Source organism: Microtus oregoni, unplaced genomic scaffold (assembly GCF_018167655.1).
Source record: "Microtus oregoni isolate MIOR12 unplaced genomic scaffold, Mior012 000086F_ref0000336, whole genome shotgun sequence".
NCBI classification, from domain to species: domain Eukaryota; kingdom Metazoa; phylum Chordata; class Mammalia; order Rodentia; family Cricetidae; genus Microtus; species Microtus oregoni.
In genome coordinates this window covers 990,660-1,012,769 of record NW_024544552.1, presented here as the reverse complement: position 1 = coordinate 1,012,769, position 22,110 = coordinate 990,660, and the positions used below count along the sequence as shown (strand labels likewise).

General features: G+C 41.9%; 1 protein-coding gene across 1 annotated transcript in view; it reads left to right on the top strand.

Moving 5' to 3' along the window:
* The first annotated feature begins 2,471 nt into the window (after positions 1-2,471).
* The window catches only part of Fmn2 (formin 2), a 298,401-nt gene continuing 278,762 nt past the window's right edge, over positions 2,472-22,110 (top strand). Inside the window, exon 1 of the mRNA XM_041643559.1 lies at positions 2,472-4,342. Within this exon, the coding sequence (XP_041499493.1) occupies positions 2,782-4,342 (1,561 nt within the window). The 5' untranslated portion in view covers positions 2,472-2,781. The remainder of the gene's footprint in view (positions 4,343-22,110) is intronic.

Sequence of the window (22,110 nt, the reverse complement as noted above, 5' to 3'; positions counted from 1 at the left end):
TTGCTTGGGAGCCATATTGTTGTGACCTTTGTGTTTAACATTGTCAGGGTTGCTGTCCCACTCTTAAACCTAAACAATACCTCTCATGAAACTATCTTACAACTTTATTTAGAAAAACAGAATTCTTAACCAGACATTGGTGGCACACACTTTTAAGCCTTTAATCCCAGCACTCAGGAGGCAGAGGCCTTAATCCCAGCACTCAGGAGGCAGAGGCAGGTGGATCTCTGAGTTGGAGGCCAGTCTGGTCTACAAAGCAAGTTCCAGGATAGCCAGGGCTACCCAGAGAAACCCTGTCTTGAAAACAAATCAAAAAACCACAATTCTTTAAAAAAAAAAGTCTTTCAACATTATATTTAATGTGTGTTTGTTCTACATTTTAAGATAAGAGAAATACATAATCTTAAGGGGTATATTATATTTATTGCTAAGATATCTATAAAATCTTCTCCCTTAAGCTCCACCACCCACCGTGTCTCCCTGCCCATCTTCCCCTGTCCTTCCTGCTGTGTTGAAGCTTAACTCTAAAGCATCTACTATCCGCTAATAAATTAAATACTTAGCAAATTGGTTAGCTATTTCACTCTGACTTCTCCTGACGTTTTTGTGTGTGTGTGTGTCTGTCTGTCTGTCTTGAGGGTGGGCTTTACCTTCCTGGAGGTCCCAGAGTGGGAAAACTCAGGCTGCAGGAGGCAGCCATGGCTACTCCCAGCTGCTACTGCTGCTGACAATGTGATCCTCTTCATCCCCATTGCTCTCCATTGTCCTCCCTACCTCCCCGTTCCTGCTCTCTAAGTGTCTCCTTCTACTTTTGTGACCCTATAATAGAGCTCTGTCAACTCTGACCTGCCCTTCAACTGCCACTTATTCTCCCACATTCAAAAAATGTGGGGGGAAAAACAGTATTTTCACTGCTTCTTTTCTTTTAGCTCCGCTTTCCCCTCCCCTTGGTCCTCTAAACTTCTTGGGTACATCACAGAAGAAAATAACAAAGAGACAAATAGGTCTAAATCAAAGATGTCCCAATAGAGAAAGAGCAAAAATCAAGATTCAAAGTACTGCAGCATTCAAAGAAGCAAAGAATTCTAGAGGCCCACAGGCAAATTGTGCTCTGTGTTTGGGGGCCGAGGGAGGCGTGTCTAGGAAAGAGGAGAGAGTAGCCTTATGAAAGAGGTGAAATAAAGGCTTTTCAGGCTCTCGGGATCCCTTGGAAACTGGGGTATTACCCTGGCACAGTTATTAAAGCTGTGTTTTTCAACTGTTTACTGAAAAAGGCCACTTAAGTTCAATAATCCACCTGCCCTAATGAACGCTTGTTTCAATGACCATAGTTTGAGAAAGGCTAGGAATCACTCTCTGATTTCCAACAAAGAACATTTTTCATTAATGCTACTTTTATCGTATAAAAAAACCCGCTGTTTTTAAAAATATTAATGATGATTTAAAGCACTTAACAAAACTATAAGTTAATGTCTTTAAAATAAAAACAAAAATTCACAAATAAAAGTGTTTGTGTTCATCTAGGTCTGAAACTTAGGAAGTCCTGGTCTTGGACAAAGTGTGTCTGGATGGATTTCCTTGAGAAAGCGGTTCTCCTTTATAACATAATGTCTAATTTCCTGTGTTTGTACCAAGGGCATTTCTTTTCTTTTTCCTTTTTATATGAGACCACATTGTGACATGTTTAATATTGATGAGTTTGACCTCCTGGGAGTTATAATATATGCACCCTTTTAAATACAAATGTTGTCTAATTTATATGGTAAACACATAGACTTTTGGAGATTAGCATTTTAATCAGCTTTAATCTCAGTATTTTCACTTTTCCGTACCTCTCTTTTCTCTGTCCAGAAAGGTCCCACAAACCCATTTTTGAAATGACAGCTATTTCCTGTTGTTGGAGATGTGTGTGCAACAGGCACAGAGCCTGGGGAAGCAGCACACTCACAAATCTTAGCGTGTGCAAAGCGATGATCAACGTTTTAAGAAACAGAACAGTACAACCATTCAACAAGTATTTGAATTGGGGCCACGCAGAAGTAGGCAGATGTGTGTGTGTGTGTGTGTGTGTGTGTGTGTGTGTGTGTGTTTGTGGTGCTGTATGTGTGGGGTGTGTGTGTGGTGGCTGTGTGTTCCTTCCTGATATTATGACCTGAAATTGGGCTTCAGGTTTTCTCTCGTGTCCATTTTTTTGTCATTGCTGGTCTACGAGCTTTGAAGTTTCGTGTAAATGTTCCAACACGCCAGTTCTTGAAAAGAGGGCAACATTTTTTTTTTTCAAAGTGGGGATTAAGACCCCAGAGATAACCTAATAGGAATATCCTAAATTCCATGCTAGTTTGGGTTACATAGACACAGCTTTCGGGAACCCCCATCTCCTAATTATTAAGTCCTAGAGATAGAAGCGTTTTTTTCTTTCCCTGCTTGGTTGCAGGAGGAGCCAAAGGGGGCACTGAGGGGGCGGCGGCGGTGGGCGGGGAGCCAGGCCAAGGCTTGAGTCCTGTGCAGCCATTGGTGGGGAGTGCGAGCTGAACTGAGCATGTTCGCGCCCGCCAGCCAGGGCCGCAACCACAGCCGCAGGGACGGCAGCCGGGAGAGCCACCACCGCGCATTATGCAAAGGGGCAGCAGATGTGAACGGGGCCAGCTGGGCGCTCCTCGGCCTCCCCTCCCAACGGCCGGCCCAGCTGCCTGAATTGTCCCCGGCACTCCCCTGGCCCTGGCCAGGGCCGACATGGCCTGAGTACCCCCAGGCGCGGCGGCGCAGCAGCGGGGTTGAAACATGGGGAACCAGGATGGGAAGCTGAAGAGGAGCGCAGGTGATGCCTCCCACGAAGGCGGCGGCGGAGGAGCGGAGGATGCCGCGGGGCCCAGGGATGCGGAAACCACAAAGAAGGCAAGCGGGAGCAAAAAGGCGCTCGGCAAGCACGGCAAGGGGGGAGGGGGCGGCGGGGAGAGCAGCAAGAAGAAGAGCAAGTCGGATTCTAGAGCCTCGGTGTTTTCCAACCTGCGAATCAGAAAGAACCTGTCCAAGGGGAAAGGTGCCAGCGACTCGCGGGAGGATGTGCTGGACTCTCAGGCCCTGCCGGTCGGGGAGCTGGACAGCGCTCACTCCATAGTCACCAAGACCCCAGACCTCAGCCTCTCTGCTGAGGAGACGGGCCTATCGGATACCGAATGTGCCGACCCTTTCGAGGTGATCCACCCAGGTGGTCCTAGGCCTGCCGAGGCTGGGGTAGGGATCCAGGCGCCTGCGGAGGATTTGGAAACTGCGGCAGGAGCCCAAGATGGACAAAGGACCAGTTCTGGTTCGGACACGGACATCTATAGCTTCCACTCCGCTACGGAGCAGGAGGATTTGCTCTCAGACATCCAGCAGGCAATTCGCCTGCAGCAACAGCAGCAGCAACAGCAGCAGAAACTGCTGCTCCAGGACTCCGAGGAGCCTGCAGCGCCCCCCACTGCCATTTCCCCTCAACCTGGGGCCTTTCTGGGCCTGGACCAGTTCTTGCTGGGACCTAGTAGCGAGGCTAGAAAGGACGCGGATCAGACACAACCGGTGAGACCCGACTTGCCTGAGACCACCAAGTCCCCTGTGACTGAGCATCCTCCATCCTCTGGAGGCCACTTGGCCTCTGAGACTCCCGGCTACGCGACCGCCCACTCCGCAGGCACAGACTCTTTCTCATCTCCAGCCTTCACATTTCCTGAACCTGAGTCAAGGGAGGGCGCAACCGGAGCCCCAGCGCCCGAAGCTGGGGACACAGATGAGGAGTGCGAGGAGGATGCTTTTGAGGATGCTCCCCGAGGCTCTCCAGAGGAGGAATGGGTTCCAGAGGAGGGAGAATCTTCTCAGAGGCCGGAGGAAGAGCCGGAGGAGGGGATACGAGGGCCCAGTGTCTCTGCAGTAGCTTCTTTGCCTGGCAGCCCTGCGCCCAGCCCACGATGTTTCAGACCTTACCCACTCATCACCCCCTGCTACATCAAGACCACCACTCGGCAGCTCAGCTCGCCCAATCACTCCCCATCCCAGTCCCCCAACCAGAGTCCTAGGATCAAGAAGCGACCGGAGCCTTCTGTGAGTCGGAGCCCCAGAACTGCCTTGGCCTCTGCTGCTGCCCCGGCAAAGAAGCACCGGTTGGAAGGCAGCCTCACCGGCGGCCTTAGCCGCTCAGCCGACTGGACCGAGGAGCTAGGCGTCCGTACGCCTGGGGCAGGAGGCTCTGTGCACCTGCTGGGGCGCGGGGCTACTGCGGATGAGAGTGGTGGCGGGTCCCCTGTGCTGACCGCCAAAGCACCTGGGGCTGCAGCGACAGCGGATGGCTTTCAGAATGTGTTCACAGGTGAGCACGCCTGCCACGTAGCTCTGGTGGCAGGTAGCCTGCCAATCAGGGCCTTCCTTTGCAACCCCGCCCCTCCACGTTCTGAAAGGCCCGACCTGCTATTTGGAGATCCTTTTGCCACCAGACATGTCTCTTGGGTGAAAAACCTTGGGTGTGCTTAGTTTTCTATTCTTTTTCAGAGTAGTAAAAAGAAAAATTAGGCTGTCTGTCCTACATCATCTAAAGAGAGGATTGTTAGGCTCACCCCCTTCCCCCCGCCCAGATTTCCTCTAGGCAATATTAACCCCTTGTGTGCCTTGTTACCTCTGCTGTCCTTCATGTCATTTTTTTCCCATTCCATATTTTCACCGTTTTAGAAGAATAGACCTGTGCATAGACATTCTCAAGGATTTATATTGCAGGCACACAACATTTGTTCAAGAACATTCTAAAAGTTATGTCTGACAACCTCTAACATATAGTTTGTATCCTGTAGTGACCTGGGTACAACTCAAGTACTTTGTGACATTAAGTGATTACCCTGTTTGCTAATGCAAGCAAGTTTGATATATACTCTTAGAAAATGAATAAATAATAGACCATTAGTAATCTGTTATTTATTTATGATTCTATGGATTGAAAATAGGGCCTTTTGCTTACTAGGCAAGTACTGTACTACTGAGCTGTGTCCTCAGACTTTTGAGATAATTTTTGTTTTGGTAAAGAATCTCACTAAGTTGCTGAGGCAGGCCTTGAACTTCCCTTGCTCAGCCTCCCAAGTAGCTAGGATGTATTGATGTCATTCTGTTTTGTCAGCGAGAGCAGGCTGGAATGTGGAAATATTGAAGACAGGGAGCTGAAAGCATAGGAATCTTACTGATGCTGTCTTCCCCTAGCCATGTGGTCAGTGGACTTGTCATCATAGACCACAACCTGGCTTAGCTTCCTGGGCTAAAACTCAAGTAGTAGAAGAGTTCACTGCTAATGTCTGTTGGCTTCCTGTTGACTCAACATACTGATTATTAAAAAAACAATATTCAAATATGAAGACCAGGGGAAAAAAGCAGCATTTTATGCCAGTGTTTGTTGGATTTCAGATAAATACATAGATATTTAAAAATTTTAAATGCAATTTAAAATTTGCTTTATTATGTTATTGTAATAAATAGGCAATCAGTTGGATGTGTAACAAGTGCCTGTCACCTCAGTGTTTGACAGGCAGGGGTAGGAGTATGGAAGTTAGTTGAGTTCTTGTTGGCTAGAGGCTATAGTAGCTACTTTCTTAAACACATTCATTTTATTTTATTACTTTTATGTGTGTGTTTGTTTTGCCTGCATGAATGTCTATGCACCATGTCTGTGCAAGGCCTGCAAAAGCAAAATAGGGCATCAGATACCCAGGGAATGTAGCTCAGGTCCTCTGGAAGAGAAGCCTGTGCTCTTAACCTCTGAGCCAATTTCCTGAACCTTGAGTTCATGTTTAGTTCACTGTTGTGATAGCCTTTATTTTGATTTTGTAGCATTGTAAAGCAGCCCTTGTTCGCTTTAGAGACTATTTCCATTTTCTTTCCTCCATGTTCTTTCCTGTGAAGATTTGCTGATAGCAGAAGTTTGAAGTCATGGATCTGTTTGATGTAATGTAAGATAAAATTAAAACATTGGAAAACTAAAGGTCATATTTTTATGGATGATGATCCAAAGGTTCTTGGATAATGGCCTTGCTGTTTGGATTTCGGTTTTTGAGAGAGGGTCTCATGTATCTCAGCCTGGTTTCTAACTTCCTGTGAGCTGGAGGAGGGCCGTGAATGCCCACTCTCCTGCTTCTGCTTTCCACTGCTGGGAGTTCAAGCTTATACATTCAAACAAGGCTCTTACTTAGTAACTTGTGTGTGAGAGTTTATTTTATTTTGTGTTGATGCTAGTAACCTTCCACTTGTTAGACAAACACTTTAACAGTGAGCTACAGCCTTACACACTGACTACTGAATCATGGCACTGGCTTCCCAAACTTTACTAAGTGGAAGGGAGGTACTAAGATGAGAGCCTGGGGTTCAGCTCTGCGGGAGAAAAGTTGCCTAGGATGTGCAATGGTCCGGGCTTTGGTACCTGTACTGAAAAAACGATCTATCCACCTATCATCTATCTATCTATCTATCTATCTATCTATCTATCTATCTATCAATCTATCCACCTATCATCTATCTATCTATCTATCCACCTATCATCTATCTTTCTATCTATCTATCTATCTATCTATCTATCTATCTATTATCTATCTATCAATCTATCCACCTATCATCTATCTATCTATCTATCTATCTATCTATCTATCTATCTATTATCTATCTATCTATCTATCTATCTACCTATTATCTATCTATCTATCTACCTATCGCCTATCTATCTATCTATCTATCTATCTATCTATCTATCTATCTGTTATCTATATCTATCCACCTATCTATCTATCTATCTATCTATCTATCTATCTATCTATCTACCTATCTAATATCTATCATCTATTCAGCAATCACACAGGTGAAAGACAATTAATTCCCCAGAGTTTATCAAGTCTAAAGCAGAAAGTGAGGTAATAGAACCTGTTAAACGAGCGCTGAACGAATTCCCGACAGATCATGGTACCTTAAATATATTGAAGGTTTATTTCCCTTTTGCCAAAAGTGTTCTTATATCTTGGACATTCCTTAATTTTGCTAGTAATTTTAAATTTAAAATGTGCAACTCTTGAAGGTACGGCTTGGTAACATGAGAGCTTTGTTGGTTTCTTCGAGCACACTTTTGTTATTATGCACAGTAAAAGTACAGCCAGTCACTCTCGTGTGGCAGCCATCAGCCTGGTGTTAGGGGCTCGGGAATGGCTGTCACTGGCTAACCAGTAGATTTTTGTAAAGCCGCTTCTTCATTACATTTCTTTCATTCACTCTGTGTTGCAGAGAAAAAGAACACAGTGAGTAGATTTAACTTAACTCTCTCAAGTGTATACTGTGTGATTTGCTCCAAGGCAAATGGAGAAGAGGACACTGGCCACTGAGTCACCTTTTCTTGTTATTAGTGTTTGTGTGTTTGGCACTAGATGACAGCTTATAGACCAGGAATCTTTGAAAAGTCGTTACCAGATCTAATGTCTTCGCAGACAAGCTATTTCTGGTTTCTGTTAGCAGTGGTTGATGATCTGACTGTCCTTGGGATAAATGGGGGGGGGGGTAAATTTTAAGGGAGAGAAAGCCGGATTTCTCCTCTGAGACAGCTGTCACGGAGACTTGTGCTGTCAGGGGGTCACCAGGTTGACCCTTTTCTTGTCACCTGCCACTTTTTGCCACTTTATAATCCTCTGCAGATCTATCTGCACTTTGAAAATTACCTGGGACTGAGGGAGCACTCAGGGAACACTCCCTAAAGAGTGTTGTCCTTAAAGAACTAGATTTTTTGGTGTTAGTGTGGAGTTATTTAGATGAATTAATTTCCAGCTGCCTTTGAGTCAGGAGAGCCTTGTATCTCTTTGTTTTGCCCAGCATTCCTTAGCTTTCCAGCTCTGGGGAAAGGAGCAGGCATTTCTCTCCTTTATTGCATTGCAGACTAGGGAAAATCGTTCAAGTGAAGAGAGCCCCATGCCCAGGATTGTGTCTCTGGTAGACATGAAAATGCATAGCAATGAGGTGGTCTCATTTTAGCTGTGAAGAAATTGATGGCATTGCAGGGCATTCCATTTCGAGAATTTCATAATTAATTTATTTGAAATGTATCTTTTTTCAGTATTTAGTAGGAAGAATTTGAGAGGTTCTTTTTTGAAAAGTGGCCTTGGTGTCAAACTCAGGGCCTCTTTGATGCTTAGCAATGGCTTTATAACTGAATTAGTTTCCTAACCTAGTAATAGGTGCAGTTAATTAAAGTTTGGACATCTAATATATTGAATTTGTGATGCTAAATCACTTTTGATAGAAATCTTTCCAGTCAATTATGCACTTAATCTGTCTCCCTTTTGAACACATGCAATGAAAGTTCCATCTGTTTTAAAGAGGCTTGCTGTCATCGTCAGGCACATCATTGTCTTGTGAAAGCGCTAGTGCTGGCCTGAGGAGCAGCCTAAATGTGTGGACCAGAGGCCATGGTCTTCTGTAGCTTGAGATTTTGTATCTGTGTAGTTTCTTGACTTCTCCTTGGATATCACTTCTTTTATTCTTTAGCGCTATTTTTATTTGCTTTCCCAGTCTTCCAAATTCCTTAAATTTTTTATAATTGATTCTAAAAATCCTACAATTATGATGCTATCTATATTTCCCATGTTTCCTCTGGGATAGTGCGTTATGTAAGTATATGTAATCTTTGCCATAGTTTATAGGATAGCTATGCCTAGTCACTTGTTCTATGAGCAACCAAGGCTCAGACAAGTCAGAGAAGCTGACTAAGAGCATTGAGCAAGTAATACTCTTCAGGGTATGTCCTTAAAAAACAATCCAGTCATTAGTGTGTAGAGAACAAAGGCAAGCAGACCACTGAGCTTCTGAAGGGCTAATTGACGAAGGACTGATTGGCAAAGGGCTTGAAATCTGTGCCTCCCATTTTGGCTTTTCTAAGGGTTACCTTATTTGCTGTTTTAGTAGAAAGAATGGGCCACTCTGTGAGCGTGTATTTTCTCACAGTACACTATCTCATGCACCTAGCTTTGAATCCACTAGTAAGGGAGGCTAGCCTTGAACTCCTGGTCTTCCTGTTTCCCAAGTGTTGCAAATGCAGACATATGCCACCATACCTGGCTCTACCCTTGCCTTCAATACACAGTTTTTAAAAGAATCATATTGAAAATTTTACAGCCCGAGCAGTCTGGTAGCAGTAGCTCATGATAGAGTACAGTTAGTGGCTGACATAAATGAAGAAGATATTTTGAAAATTACGTTGTTGGGCTGGGTAAGGAAGCACACTGCTTTAATGTCAGCACTTGGGAAGCAAGGGGGAGCAGATCACTCCTAGTCCAATGCCAGTCGATGTAAAAACAAAACCAAAACCACCCCGCACCCCAAGTGAAGAAAGACAATGATGTCATTCCTCTGAACAAGCAAACAGGGGTGATGGATATTGTTGTATCGGGTTCCAAACACTAGAAAGAATTTGACAAGAGAACCTGTGACTAAGAACATTGCTCTTCAGTCATTTTAGCCTTGTCTGGAAGATTCTATAGAACCGTGGCTTGAATCAAAGTTAAATGCCCTAAAGCTTCAGTGGTACATTGAATGACTGACTGCCTTATGCCCTGAATTTTGGCTTGGTTTAAAATCCATTTAAGCACTTGGCTCTTAGCCATGCGCATTTGAGATAGAACAGGTGCCATGAGTGTGCTCCCTTCGGGTTCTATTCAAAAGTTGCTGCAACTGTGTGGGGTGATGGTTTTAGAAACCCTGTTATCCTGCTTATTTGCTTCCTAGCTTTATTCTTTAGCTAAATGACTCTCGAGTGACTGTTCCTCATATATATGAAGGTGCAGACACAGTTCCACACTGAGAATGTTATGAGTCAATGACATAATGTAATACAGCCCTACCACGGTGCCTGGCAAAGAGCAGGTGTTTAATTGGTGTTAATTGATTACCTTAACTGACTTTTTTTTTTTAAAAAAATAAGTTTCATTGTTCAAAGTGGTCAGAGTCAAATGTGTAAAAACAGAACCAAACAGCTCTGATATTATTATGAAGACTTGGCAGGATATAATTTGTTTAGCTACATAATGAAAATATTTCTTAAAAATGGTTTATTTGTGCATCATGTTTTCTATTTCTTTTTTCTTTCTCTCTATTATAAGCATTTTCATCACTTCAGGTTTCTGGAGGCCCAGATAAGGATGATGTTGGTTATGGGGGGGGGGGGGTGTTGTTTACTAAAGGAGGTGTGGGAGCCCAGTCTGGTGGCTTAGACCTGTAATCAGGAAGTGGAATTGGGAAGATTGTCACAAGTTCAAAGCCTGTCTGAGCCATATAATCAGTTCCAGGATAACATGGGCTCTGTGTGAGACAGTATCTATGAAAAACTCCAAAGCAATGACAAGAGCAGGGGAAAGGGGTGGGATCAGGCAGCTGGCACCCTGTTCAGTGTTTCTGTCCTGTGCACCATCAGCCATCAACCCTCTGAGTTTTCAGCCTTCCCCTCTCTTGATTCCCTCATAAAATAGTGACTGAGACAGCTAATATATTTGCAGTTCCATGAACATGAGTTTCCTTTCCCAGACCCCAGAAGCATCTGAAAATGGCCCAGTGGAAGCCACATTTTCTGAGGCCTGTTAGCTCTCCCAGACTTGCTCCAGATCGCAGTCTACACATGATATCTGCATCACATTGCACTCTGGGTTCAGGATTTCTTTTGGTCTTCTTTCTTGCCTTGCCTGCCAGATGCCATCCATCCATCACCTACTTTTGCTTTCTGTCTGTCTACTCATGTCTATTGTGTATCTTGCTGGGTGCCAATCTCATAAACACTGAGTATGTGAGTTCTTGGTAAATTCTTGTCCACAGAGTTTTTCTGGGGGCCAATGCAAGGATGTTGGGAATACTGAGGCTTCCTGCTGTCAGCTACAACCTGTTGAATCTAAACCTGAGAATTGCCAGTCTTTTTGGTCAATTAAAACTAGCTATAGTCACTGAAGGAAAGATAGCATAATAATTGTCAGAACTGGTGAGAACACACACCATCTGTGCTTGATTGCCCTGGTTAAATTTGAGATGGTAACCACAGTACAGAAATTTAGGTGTCCGTATATGTGTATACTAATGTATGTACACACACATTTTAATTTAATAATTTTAATTTAATATTTAGTGTGTGTGTGTGTGTGTGTGTGTGTGTGTGTGTACAAACACTCTCTCTGTGTCACACATGTAGAGGTGAGGACAACTTCCAGAATCTTTTCTTGGATCAAACTCAGGACTTTCGCTTGGCAGCAAGCATCTTTACCTATTGAGCCATCTTGCTAGCTCTATACATATGCTCTTAACGTACATATATTTTTGGATGGGGCTCTGAGAGTCAAATCTAGAGCTTTGTGTATGCTGAGCAGGCGCTCTACCTTCTCTCTCTGAATTCTACCTAATGAAGCTATAGCTTCATCTTTAAGTACGTCCTTAATGAGCAGTGGTTCTCAAACTTGCTAATGCTGTGACCTTTTAATACCTTTTAATACACTATGGTTGTAGTGACCTTTTAGCCATAAAACTATTCTTGTTGCTACTTCATAACTGTAGTTTTGTTACTGTTATGAATCATAATGTAACTATCTGATATAAAGGATATCTGATGTGCAACCCCTGTGAAAGGGTGGTTTGAGGCCCAAAGGGCTCATGACCACTAGTTGAGAACCACTGCTTAATGAAGAATGACTCAAAAAGTTTTGAGGCAAGGGAAATAGATCAGAGGGTAAAGTGCTTGATACGCAAGCACCAGAAGCTGAATTTTACACAAGGAATGGGCATGGAGATCCTTAGGTCAGGGAATCTAGCCTAACTGGGGAGCATTGCACCAGGAAAGCCCCTAGTTCCAAAACATAAGGTGGTCAGTGCTTGTGGAATCACACCAGTTCTGAACAACTCTGGCCTCTGCACATGTGCACACACACACATTCACACCCACACCCATGTGTACTCCATCCCACAAAGTAAAGGAATAGGTAAAATTTTACTTCCCTCCATTCTTATTTTTGTATTAGGAGTGCAATTCAGCACTAAGGATCATTAAGGAGAAATAAAATTTGTCTGTGACTTAATAATTGATGTAATTTTGCCAAATGTACGAACTTTATACTGCGTTTTACTTTTATTTAGTTTTTACTTATGTTTATGTGTGATTCTGCATGTGTGTATCTGTGTGTGTGAAGGCCAGAAGAGAGTGTTGGAGCTCCTGGAGCTGGAGTTATAGGCAGTTATGAGCTGACCAATGTAGATTCTGGGTGAACTTTGGTCCAGAGGAAAAAAAAAATATGTAGAAGACAAAACACTCCTAGGTTTTAAAATTTTTTAATTGATTTTCAAACTGGTGTAGTGTAGTTTAGCCCATTAGAAAACAATGAACTATTACAGGATCCCATATATTTGCAGCTGAGCACAGAGTGCAGAGTTTTGTAAGTAGTAAGTCACTTCATTGCTAAGGTACAAGTTTTCTCTCTAAAAGAATAACAAATGAAGCCACAAAAAGATACTCTTTTGCAACTGATCCATAAATTTAGGAATTCTTCTCTTTCCCACAGACTAATCCTTGCCCAGTTGGAGATGGTAAGTGATGTGAGCTCTCTGTGGGAGGTATTGTATTTTATAGCTGCCAAGATGTTCTAGAAGCCAATTATACCTTCCTGTCTGTGCAGTGTTGCTTTGGTTAAATGGCTGTGAGAGTGGGAGATGGTTGTGAAAGCATCCTGCCTGCTTATTTTTAGATATTGAATTGGATATATTGCTATCCTGTTTTTAGAAATAAATTCAGACTTTTGTTGATTGTGCTGGGACTCGGTATTTTCTGGGGAGGCATAGAAGGTGCGGTAAGAGCTGTTCTCATTTAGAAAGAGACTCATATTGCTAAACTGAAAATGTGGCAAATGTGAAGAAGTTATCCTAGGAGCCTTTAGTCTCTGACTTGGATCATTTCTCTAATGTGGTTCATTTGAGTATGATCAACTTTCACTCTCCTTCGCCTTGTAATAATGAAGGGTAGAGGTATGGCTTTAGGTTTAGCTTCAAGAAACACTACTGTGGTTTGCTTTTGTCTGCCTGTCTGCTCCTATCAAGGCATGTATCACCATGCCCGGCTTTGACATTAAAGTTCTGTAGAGAAAAACAAAATACATAGAAGACACTGTCTTCTGAGTCTCTTCACCAAGGCACCGCTGTCTGGGCTGACCTCATTCCTTCATTCCTTGATTCTTTCATACTCTACCACCAATTAGTCTTCCCATTAAAAATACCTCTTTGAAATGTCTCCTACTTTACACCACTTTGCCTCCATGTCTCCAAGCTCTCATCACTATCACCAGCTTCTCTGCATTCTTCTACTCAAGGTCTGGCTCTTTCCACAAGGTATGAAGACCAGACTATTAAAACACACAGTTGGGGTCTGGAAGTGTAGCTCAATATTAAAGCATGTGTTAGCACCCGTGAATCTCTGCCTTCATAGTACAGTCGAATACACTTCTACATTGGCTAGTCTCAAGCTAAAAACATTTCACTGATGTCACTTTATCCCAAGAATAAAGTCTAAAATCACATAGATATTTTATACATGTAATATGTTCTGTGATATTGTTAAAAAGAAAAATCTTAGATTAAATTTAACAGGCCTTGAGCAGAGAAAGAGAAGGATTCTCAGAGTAACACTCCAGATAAAAAGCAATTTATAACTTGTTGGTAGGGGATAGAGAAATGGCATACAGAAATAGTCCGATGATAACATTTCTGCAGATGCCTTATTTGATCATTTTTGACAATATGTAGCCCATACTCATCTAGACGCTCAGAGGCTAGGTTTCATTTTGTTTGCCTTTTAGGTTAGGCTGTATTTCCCCACATGTGGAAGCTGCTTTAGGATTATTTTAATTTAAAGATTTGTAAATTATTATGTTGTGTATTAAGTATGTGATATGTAATAAGCATCTCATACAGTTTAACATACATTAATGCTTTTTAGCCTGGTCCCCTTGTTGCTTGGTTTTACCCATCTCTGTGTCCCCAGTGCCCTAGACATTTAAAGATGTTCATTCTAGGTGGAATTGACACCATTTCAGGGGAAAAATCTGGTTGCTCATATTTCTTATGTCATGATACACTGGCATTATTTAGTCAGACAAAACCTTCCTTTTTTAAAAAATGGGCTTAATTCACTTGATTTTTCTAATATAAAAACCATGAGGTAGCCACAGCTGGAGCCTGAGTCCTCTGCGTGGAGACAGTGATATGAATTTTCACAAGATAGTAAATTCTCCAATGAACATGGTCTATTGTGAGAGGCTGGCGACTTGAACTTCTTGCTTTTGCCCAGAGAGCTCAGCTTGGTAATGGTTCCTTCATTCTCTCCTGATGCACCAGTATCATCTACCAGTTGGTATTTTTCTGTTTATTTTTTTTTAACATCTATTCACCTCTCTGATACCCTATTGCCACGAGAACTATTTTTATCCTTTTGAAGTCCTTGAAATGTATGTATTAATTTTGTTGAATGTATAGTGTTTCTATGTGTGTTTGGTTTGTACTTCATTATAGACGTCATTCTTCTGAAGGTCAACTGCATTACTACAGACTTTTCCTAGTACGTTTTTAGCTCTTTTCTTGTTCCTTATTGCTGCTCTGCAGTGTCCCAAAGGCTAAAAGCTCTGCGGGTTGGACAGCACCAGGGGGCACTATTCTCTTTTTTCTTGTGCCCTTAATGTTCCTCTGGAGTTATGTGAGGTGACAGCTCTGGTGATTATGTTATCAAACATTTGCACAGTGAGGATCTTGATTCCTCACTTCCTTGGTCCTCACAGAAACACTCTGGTGAGTACGTGAATTGGACCTGGGGGTGTTGTGAGGATTACTCCATTGTGTATAACAGGAAGTGAGACTGCTTGGCCTTGCAGTCAAGGCATATGTAATTTGCCCAGGTATCATCAGATTAGTTTCTGGGATGTTTCCTCTAAACTATACTTATACTTAGCATAACACTTTGCTATTATCTAAGCTTCTGCTCTAGATGTGCAATTATACAACAGTTTTAAAATTAAGATCTTCAATTTTAAACTTTATTGCAAAAACTTTGCAAATAAATAACATTACACAGCACAATTAACCAAAATTTTATTCCTAACATGTGTAATAAGTTTACTTTATTATGATTTTCTTTCTTATCATCATGCCCCAGTGTTCTCCTGGCTCTGCCTTTCCATTGCTGGGATTTGAAGTGGGTGCTGCTGAACTCTGCTTTTTACCTGGATTCTGAGGGTTCCATCTTAGGTCTGCATGCTCGCATGGCAGGTACTTTTCCAACTGAACCATCTCCCCCTCCCACCTTAAGGTCTGAGGTCTTGAATCTGTTTGCATTTGTTTCTACAAGACAAAATGGGGATCTGGTTCCATTCATCCACATGGGATATCCAGTCTTCCCATTGCCATTTGTCAAAGAGTCATCTTCTTTTTCAGTCAAACTTTTAAACACTTTATTGAGAATCAGGTTGCTTTGGCTATGTGTGAGCCCTGGGCTTAGATAGTAAGAGAGTCTGCTGCTTGTTTTATGGCCTGGTCAAACACTGTGGCTTTATGAGTATTTTCTAACAAGGTAATAGAACCTTTTTATCCAGTCCCCCCAAGCGCTTCTAAACCAAGCCCCATCCTATAGACAAACCCTTCCTATTTAGAGGATTCAATGTCGATTAATCTTGAGATACAGAAGCAGGTTTGGGTAGCAAATATATCTTCTCTTTTTCTCCTTCTTTTAAATTTCTGTGTTTCACTTATGCTTTTGCTGTTTTTTTCCGTTTGTGTAAGAAAATCTCTCTTCCTCCAGGCTTGCAAAAACTTCTCATCTGCTAATTTTATCATCCTGCCCTTTAACTTCTTTGATCTTGAGTTCCCTTGAGTGTGTCAGGTGTGAGGTGTAGATTCAGTGTTTTCTTTTCTCCATGTGGAAAGCCAAGTTTTCCAAAATCTCTTGCTAAATAGTCTGTTACTTGCTCTTTGACACCACTTTATATTATTATATATCTTTGTAATCTATATATCTGTTTCTGAGGTTTCTATTCTTTGCTCTTATGTGTTTTCTGTTTTTAACTAGTACCATATGGCTTGTATAAATGTGACTTTGCAAAATGTCTGATTACAAATCCCAGAGAATTATCTTCTTTTTCAGTGTTGACCATCTGTCCATATGAAGCTGCCATGTATACTTCCATGTCAATCTGAACAGGCGATTGCATTTGTAATTTTTAAAATTATGTTTATTGTGTGTGTAAGTGTGTGATCAAGAATCAACTTAGTAAACAGTCATTTTTTACCATATTAATTCTGCCGTTCCACGAGCACAGAAAGTCTTCTCATCGTCTACCGCTTTCTTCAAATGCTGTAGTTTTCATTGTCATGTTTGTTCCGAGATGTTTTATTTTTCAAAGCCAGCATGATATTGTTTTCTCCCGATCCCGAAAGTTTGCAATTGAAAGTTTTTGGTGTTGAATCTGTAGTGTGTTTCATTGCTGAAGTGTTCAACAGACCCAAGAGTGTTTTGCTGGAGTCTCTACAGTATAGGCTCATGTCTTCTGCAAATAGGGATTAATTTGGCCTGTGCCATTTGTCTTTGCACCATATATTTCTTTTTCTTTCCTTATTGCTCTGACTAGCACATCAAGCAAAGTGGTGAGAGCCTGGGCACGCTGTCTGGTTCCTTATCCTCGAGACCTAGCTTTTATTTCCCCCTCATCTAGTCTAGTGCTGTCTGTAAGTACACAGTGTAGTCCTTCAGTTCTCAGCTCTTCCGAGCTTTCTTTTCAGGAGTGGATGTTTTTATCAGAAGTCCTTTCGGTAACTATTGAGATTATCATGTTATTTCTCTCTCAGTCCAGTTATGTGTTTTATTACTTTTACCCACAACATTGAATTGCTCTGGTATTCTTGGAATGAAGCTAATCTGGTGGTAGTCTAAGATATTTGAAATGTTGAATTTGGTTTGTGATATTTTATTAAGTTTTAGCCTTGTTCACATGTTTGTTTCTTTTTATTGGTTGGCTGATTGTTACACATAGTAGCAATCTTTACCTGATTTACTATCAAGGCATCCTGGTTTCCTAAGATGATTTTCTTAGGCTCCTTCTCTTTCTCCTTTATGGACTATATTTGAATTCAGTGATTTTAATTCTTATTTGAACTCTGGAAAAATCTACCTGACCTAAGGTTTTGCTTTTGTCTGTGAAATTCTTTACTAATTTTGGTTTTCTCTCTTTTTAGTTTGCCTTTAACTTTGTGGATTATGTCTTTTTAAAGACCCAACTCTTGGATTCATTTATTCCTCATATTATTTTTGCTTCTTCAATTTATGTGATAATTCTTATTCTTTGTTTTTGTCTATTAGTATCTGGTTTTTCTTTTTTTTTTGTTGTTGTTCTTCTAAGATTTTGAGGTACATATTGATTTATTCCCTTTTAATAACAATGACTTTTTAAACGTAAGTACTCATAACTTTAAACTTTTTCCTTAGAATTGCTTTGTTGTATTTTTAATGTTCTTGTGCTTTCATTTTCACTTGATTCTAAGAATTTTGTAGTTTCCACCCTAATTTATCTTAAACGGTCCTCCAATCACTGAAGAGTCTATTATCCAGGGCCTGTGAGGTAATTCACTTTATGCTAAGCCTGCTGACCTGAGCTGGGTCTCTGAGATCTACATGATAGATGCAGCGAAAAGGCTCCCACAAACTGTCCTCTGACCTCCACACATACACAAAGCAAACAAATATGAAAAGAAGAGTAGACTATTTTTCCAGATGTGGTAGATCACACTTGTGGGTATATCATTTGGGAGGCTGAAACAGAAGGATTGCCCTGAGTTTGAGGCTATCTGGGGATGACGAGTGAGTTCCTGGGCACTGAGTAAGACCCTTTTTGCAATGAAGTGCACTGTTCCATTTCCATGTATTTTTCATGACTATTTTTATTATTTTATGTGCATGTGGATGTTGATGTGAATATGTACATGCATACAAGTGCTCAGAGATGCCAGACGAAGGTGTTGGATACCCCAGAGCTGGAGTTACAGACCGTTGTGAACCATTTAACATGGGTGTTGGTGTTTGAACTCAAGTCCCCTTGGAAGATTAGGAAATGCTCTTAACTGCTGAGCTGTCCTCCAGGCCCTATTTATGGGCCTTAAGGTAGATGTTCTGATGAACTGTTCTTTCCTTTCAATTTAGTTCTACAAAGCAATAGGTTCTGATAGTTGTTAATCCCTTGCTTCTCTAATCTGCCATTTTACTGCGGGAAGCCTTCTCACTCATTCCTTCCCACCCACTTTTAAGCCATCTTTCCTGCCTATGTGAAGAAGGGGTTCTTCTATTGCAGTGGTTCTCAGCCTCACTAATGCTACGACCCTTTAACATAGTTCCTCATGGTGTGGGAACCCCAAAACATTATTTCATTGCTACTTTATAACTGTAATTTTGCTATTGTTAGGAATCATAGTATAAATATCAGATAGGCAGGAAAGGAGTCGTGACCCACAGGTTGAGAACTGATGCTCTGTTGTCCTGTGTTCTGTCAAAACAATAATAGCAACCAAAGTCAAGCAGATGCTTGAAGGCTAACCTGGCATGGTGATGCCCTCCAGCAATCCCAACACTCAGCAGGCTGAACAAAGAGGGCCATGAGTTTGAGTATGGCTTAGGGTGTAAACTGGTTTAACAAGGAAAGAAAGGGAAAGAAGCAAGCATTAACTGCATCACCTAGGCAAATAAACAAGAAACTTCTATTGTCACTCTGTGGGAGGACACAAATGAGGAAAGATCCAGAGACTTTCTGCTGTGAGCTCCAGAGCCCACGCCCTGCATCTTGTCTACAAGTTCAGGGTTCTTGTGTGAGCTCAGTGTGTTTTTACTGGTTAGCACAGGCACCATGCTTCCTCTTGACTATCCTCTGAGGCCTTTCTAGTCTTTCATGGACAGTCGGTTCCTAAGGATTTTCAGCTTCTCCTCCTCCTCAGTTCCTCTAAAGGTATCGAATCCTGTAACTGGTTTTAAACAGACCACTTTAAAATCAGTTCCTGTTTGAGCGAAGGTCATTTGAACTCGGCTGTGCGCCCCTGCAGGGTGCAGACCACATGGTCTGTTTCTTTTCTATTTGATGGCAGAAATTTTGCCAAAAGCTTTCCCCAGAGCTGTTGGCTGACACAGAAGCAGAAGGTCCCTGGAATAAGAATGAGGGTAGCAAAGTTGATACCCAGCTTTGGCATTGCCACTGTCCAGTCTTATGATGCTGGAAGATTCTGGAACCTTCTCATTCCATAGCTAGTTCTTTGAAGTTGTGACGATAATCCCAGCTCTGCCAGGACGAGGGCTGTGGCTCAGTGACTAAGTACTCTGTTTAGCTTGCCCTGTGTTTAGCTTGCCTAACTCCCAGGGTTACCCCTCAGTGGAAAAAAAAAAAAATCCTTGGTCTGCCTGTTTCACAAGATACTGATGGATATTGAATGACTTTTACCCCACATAGGTCTGTCCATAAAAAGGATTTTCCAGGGTTGTGGTGGTGCCTGGCTATAATAACAAATACTTGGGAGGTTGAGGACTTGAGATTACTTGAGTGCATGTATTCAAGACCAGTCTGAGAAACATAGTGATATCTTTTCTCAAGGGTGTGTGTGTGTGTTTCTATACATTTTATATTGCCACTGGACACATGTCGAGTCAAGCTCCAGGGCTAAATGAGAGATTTTGATTCTTGCTAACACAGGAGGATTCCTACATTCAGTGGGATGATACATCTTTCTACTTTTACCCTAGCAGCTCTTGCCATGTTTGTCTGGTTTTTTGGGTTTTGTTCATTGAGGTAAGAGGAACATTTACAACTTGTGCTTGAATGTAAAACTAATTCTATATGCATATAGCTGTGTTTGTTGCAGTGTAAAGAAGCTGTATGCAGAGAGAGAGGGAGGACAGAGGGGTTCATATTCATGGGGAGCATTAATGGATTGTGAGTCCCCAGGCTATTATCAGATGAGTTGTTTTAAGCAGGAGTTTAATAAGCATAGTAAAATAATGTGTAGTAATACAAAGCAGCGGGGCTGCGTCCCCGCCACCCGGCTAGCTTTACCTGAAATAATTACATGAAAACTGTATTCTTTTAAACACTGCTTGGCCCATTATACCTAGCCTCTTCTCAGCTAACTCTCGCACCTGGACTAGCCCATTTTTCATAATGTGTGTAGCACCCCAAGGTGTGCTTACCGGGAAGATTCTAGCCTATGTCCATCCTGGGTCGGAGCCATCGTGTCTGCCGGGAGAGGGGAGTATGGCCTCTGAGCTCACTTCCTCTTCCTCCCAGCATTCTGTTCTGTTTACTCCACCCAGCTATGTTTTAACCTATCAGGGCCAAGCAGTTTCTTTATTACTTAACCAATGAAATCAACAGATTGATATGTGACACTCCCACATCAATAATGTAAGTGTTCTTAAGAAGAAAATAACCCAAAGTTATGGAATCTAATGAGGAGGTCTTGTGGGATCTTTATTGTTTGTTTTTATTTTTGTTTTGTTTTGTTTACTTTTTTAAAGACAGTGTCTTTTTTAGTAGTGCAGGATTGCTTGGAACTCACTATGCATCCTAGGCCAACTTTAAAGTCACAATCCTACTGCCTCAGCCTCCTTGCTCCGGGGAAGATAGGCACGTGTCACCATGTTTCCCATAAACAAGGTCTTAAATATTGCTTTTTAAATTATAGTTTATTAGATGTAAAGTAAATAAAAGTAGGTTAATATGATTTGATCTTTGCTTCCTTTATCTTTTTAAATGGTTTTACAGTAAACTTATAATTTCCTTCAAGTTGAACCAAATTCTTATTGATCACATTTACAAGTATTGAGTATATGATTGGTATCTTTGAAAGAAGTAATTATTTTTTGTGTGTATGAGTGTTTTGCCTGCATGTATATATGTGTGCCATTATGTATGCCAGTGCTTTCTGAGGCCATGATAAGGTGTTAGATAACCTGGAACTGGTGTTACAGATGGTTGTGAGCTGCCATGGGATTCTGGAAACCGAATCCAGGTTTTCTGTAAGAGCTGAGAGTACTCTTAATCGTTGAACCATTTCTCCATCCCTAGCCTTTAAAAATAGTGTGTGTGCATGTGTGTGCCTGTGTATATGCATGTATGTGTGCACTTTGTGTACATGAGTACCTGGGGAACCCAGAAGAGGGCATTAGGGGTCTTTGGAGCTGGGGTTACAGATGGTTTGTGAGCTATCCACTGTAACTGGTATGAACTGAACTCAGGAATTCCAGAACAGCAGAAACTTTCTTAACCACTGACTCCCCCCCGCACTTTAAGAATAATAATAATGAGAATAATACTAAATAATATTTACTTGGTATTGTTTCTAAACCCTTTATTACCAAGATATTAATGAACCATCGGGATTAATGAAGATGACTATTTCAAGCTTGGGGATGGGGAAGCTGGGCTAGGGTTGTAGCATAGGAACAGAAAGAGTGGTAGTCTAGCATTCTGCAGGGTTTTGGCCAGTTCTGTGGGCTTTGCAGTTCCCAGTGACAAAAGTGACCCCCTCCTTTACAGGCTGCTGCTCATTGCAATGCTGTGCGTATTGTCTATTCAACAGGTGTGGCTTTAGCCAGTTGGTACTCTGTACTAAATAAATACAGAATACAGCTTAGTTGGTATGAGATAGAATAAAGATGTCAATAACTGAGCACGTTCAGATGTTCAGGATGACTGTTTATGACTGACAAGCTTTCATCTAATAAGGGGAAGAAATGAAGGAACCAAGAATCCTTTGAAATGTGTCTGTGTCGTTGGAGGTGGAGCAATACAAATGGATCCTGATGGACTACTGGTTCTAGTCTCAGTCATCCAGTTTGTACAGTTAAGAAGTCAGGGACTCTGGACTGACAGGTGGAGAACCTGCGTGGGACCAAATTAAGCCTTCTGAATGTGGATGACAGTTATATGGCTTGATCTGTTGGGTTGGCCCCTGGCAGTGGGACCAGTACTCGTCCTGGCTTTTTGGAGCTCATTCACAATACAGGGATACCTTGCCCAGCCTTGCTACAGGGGGAAG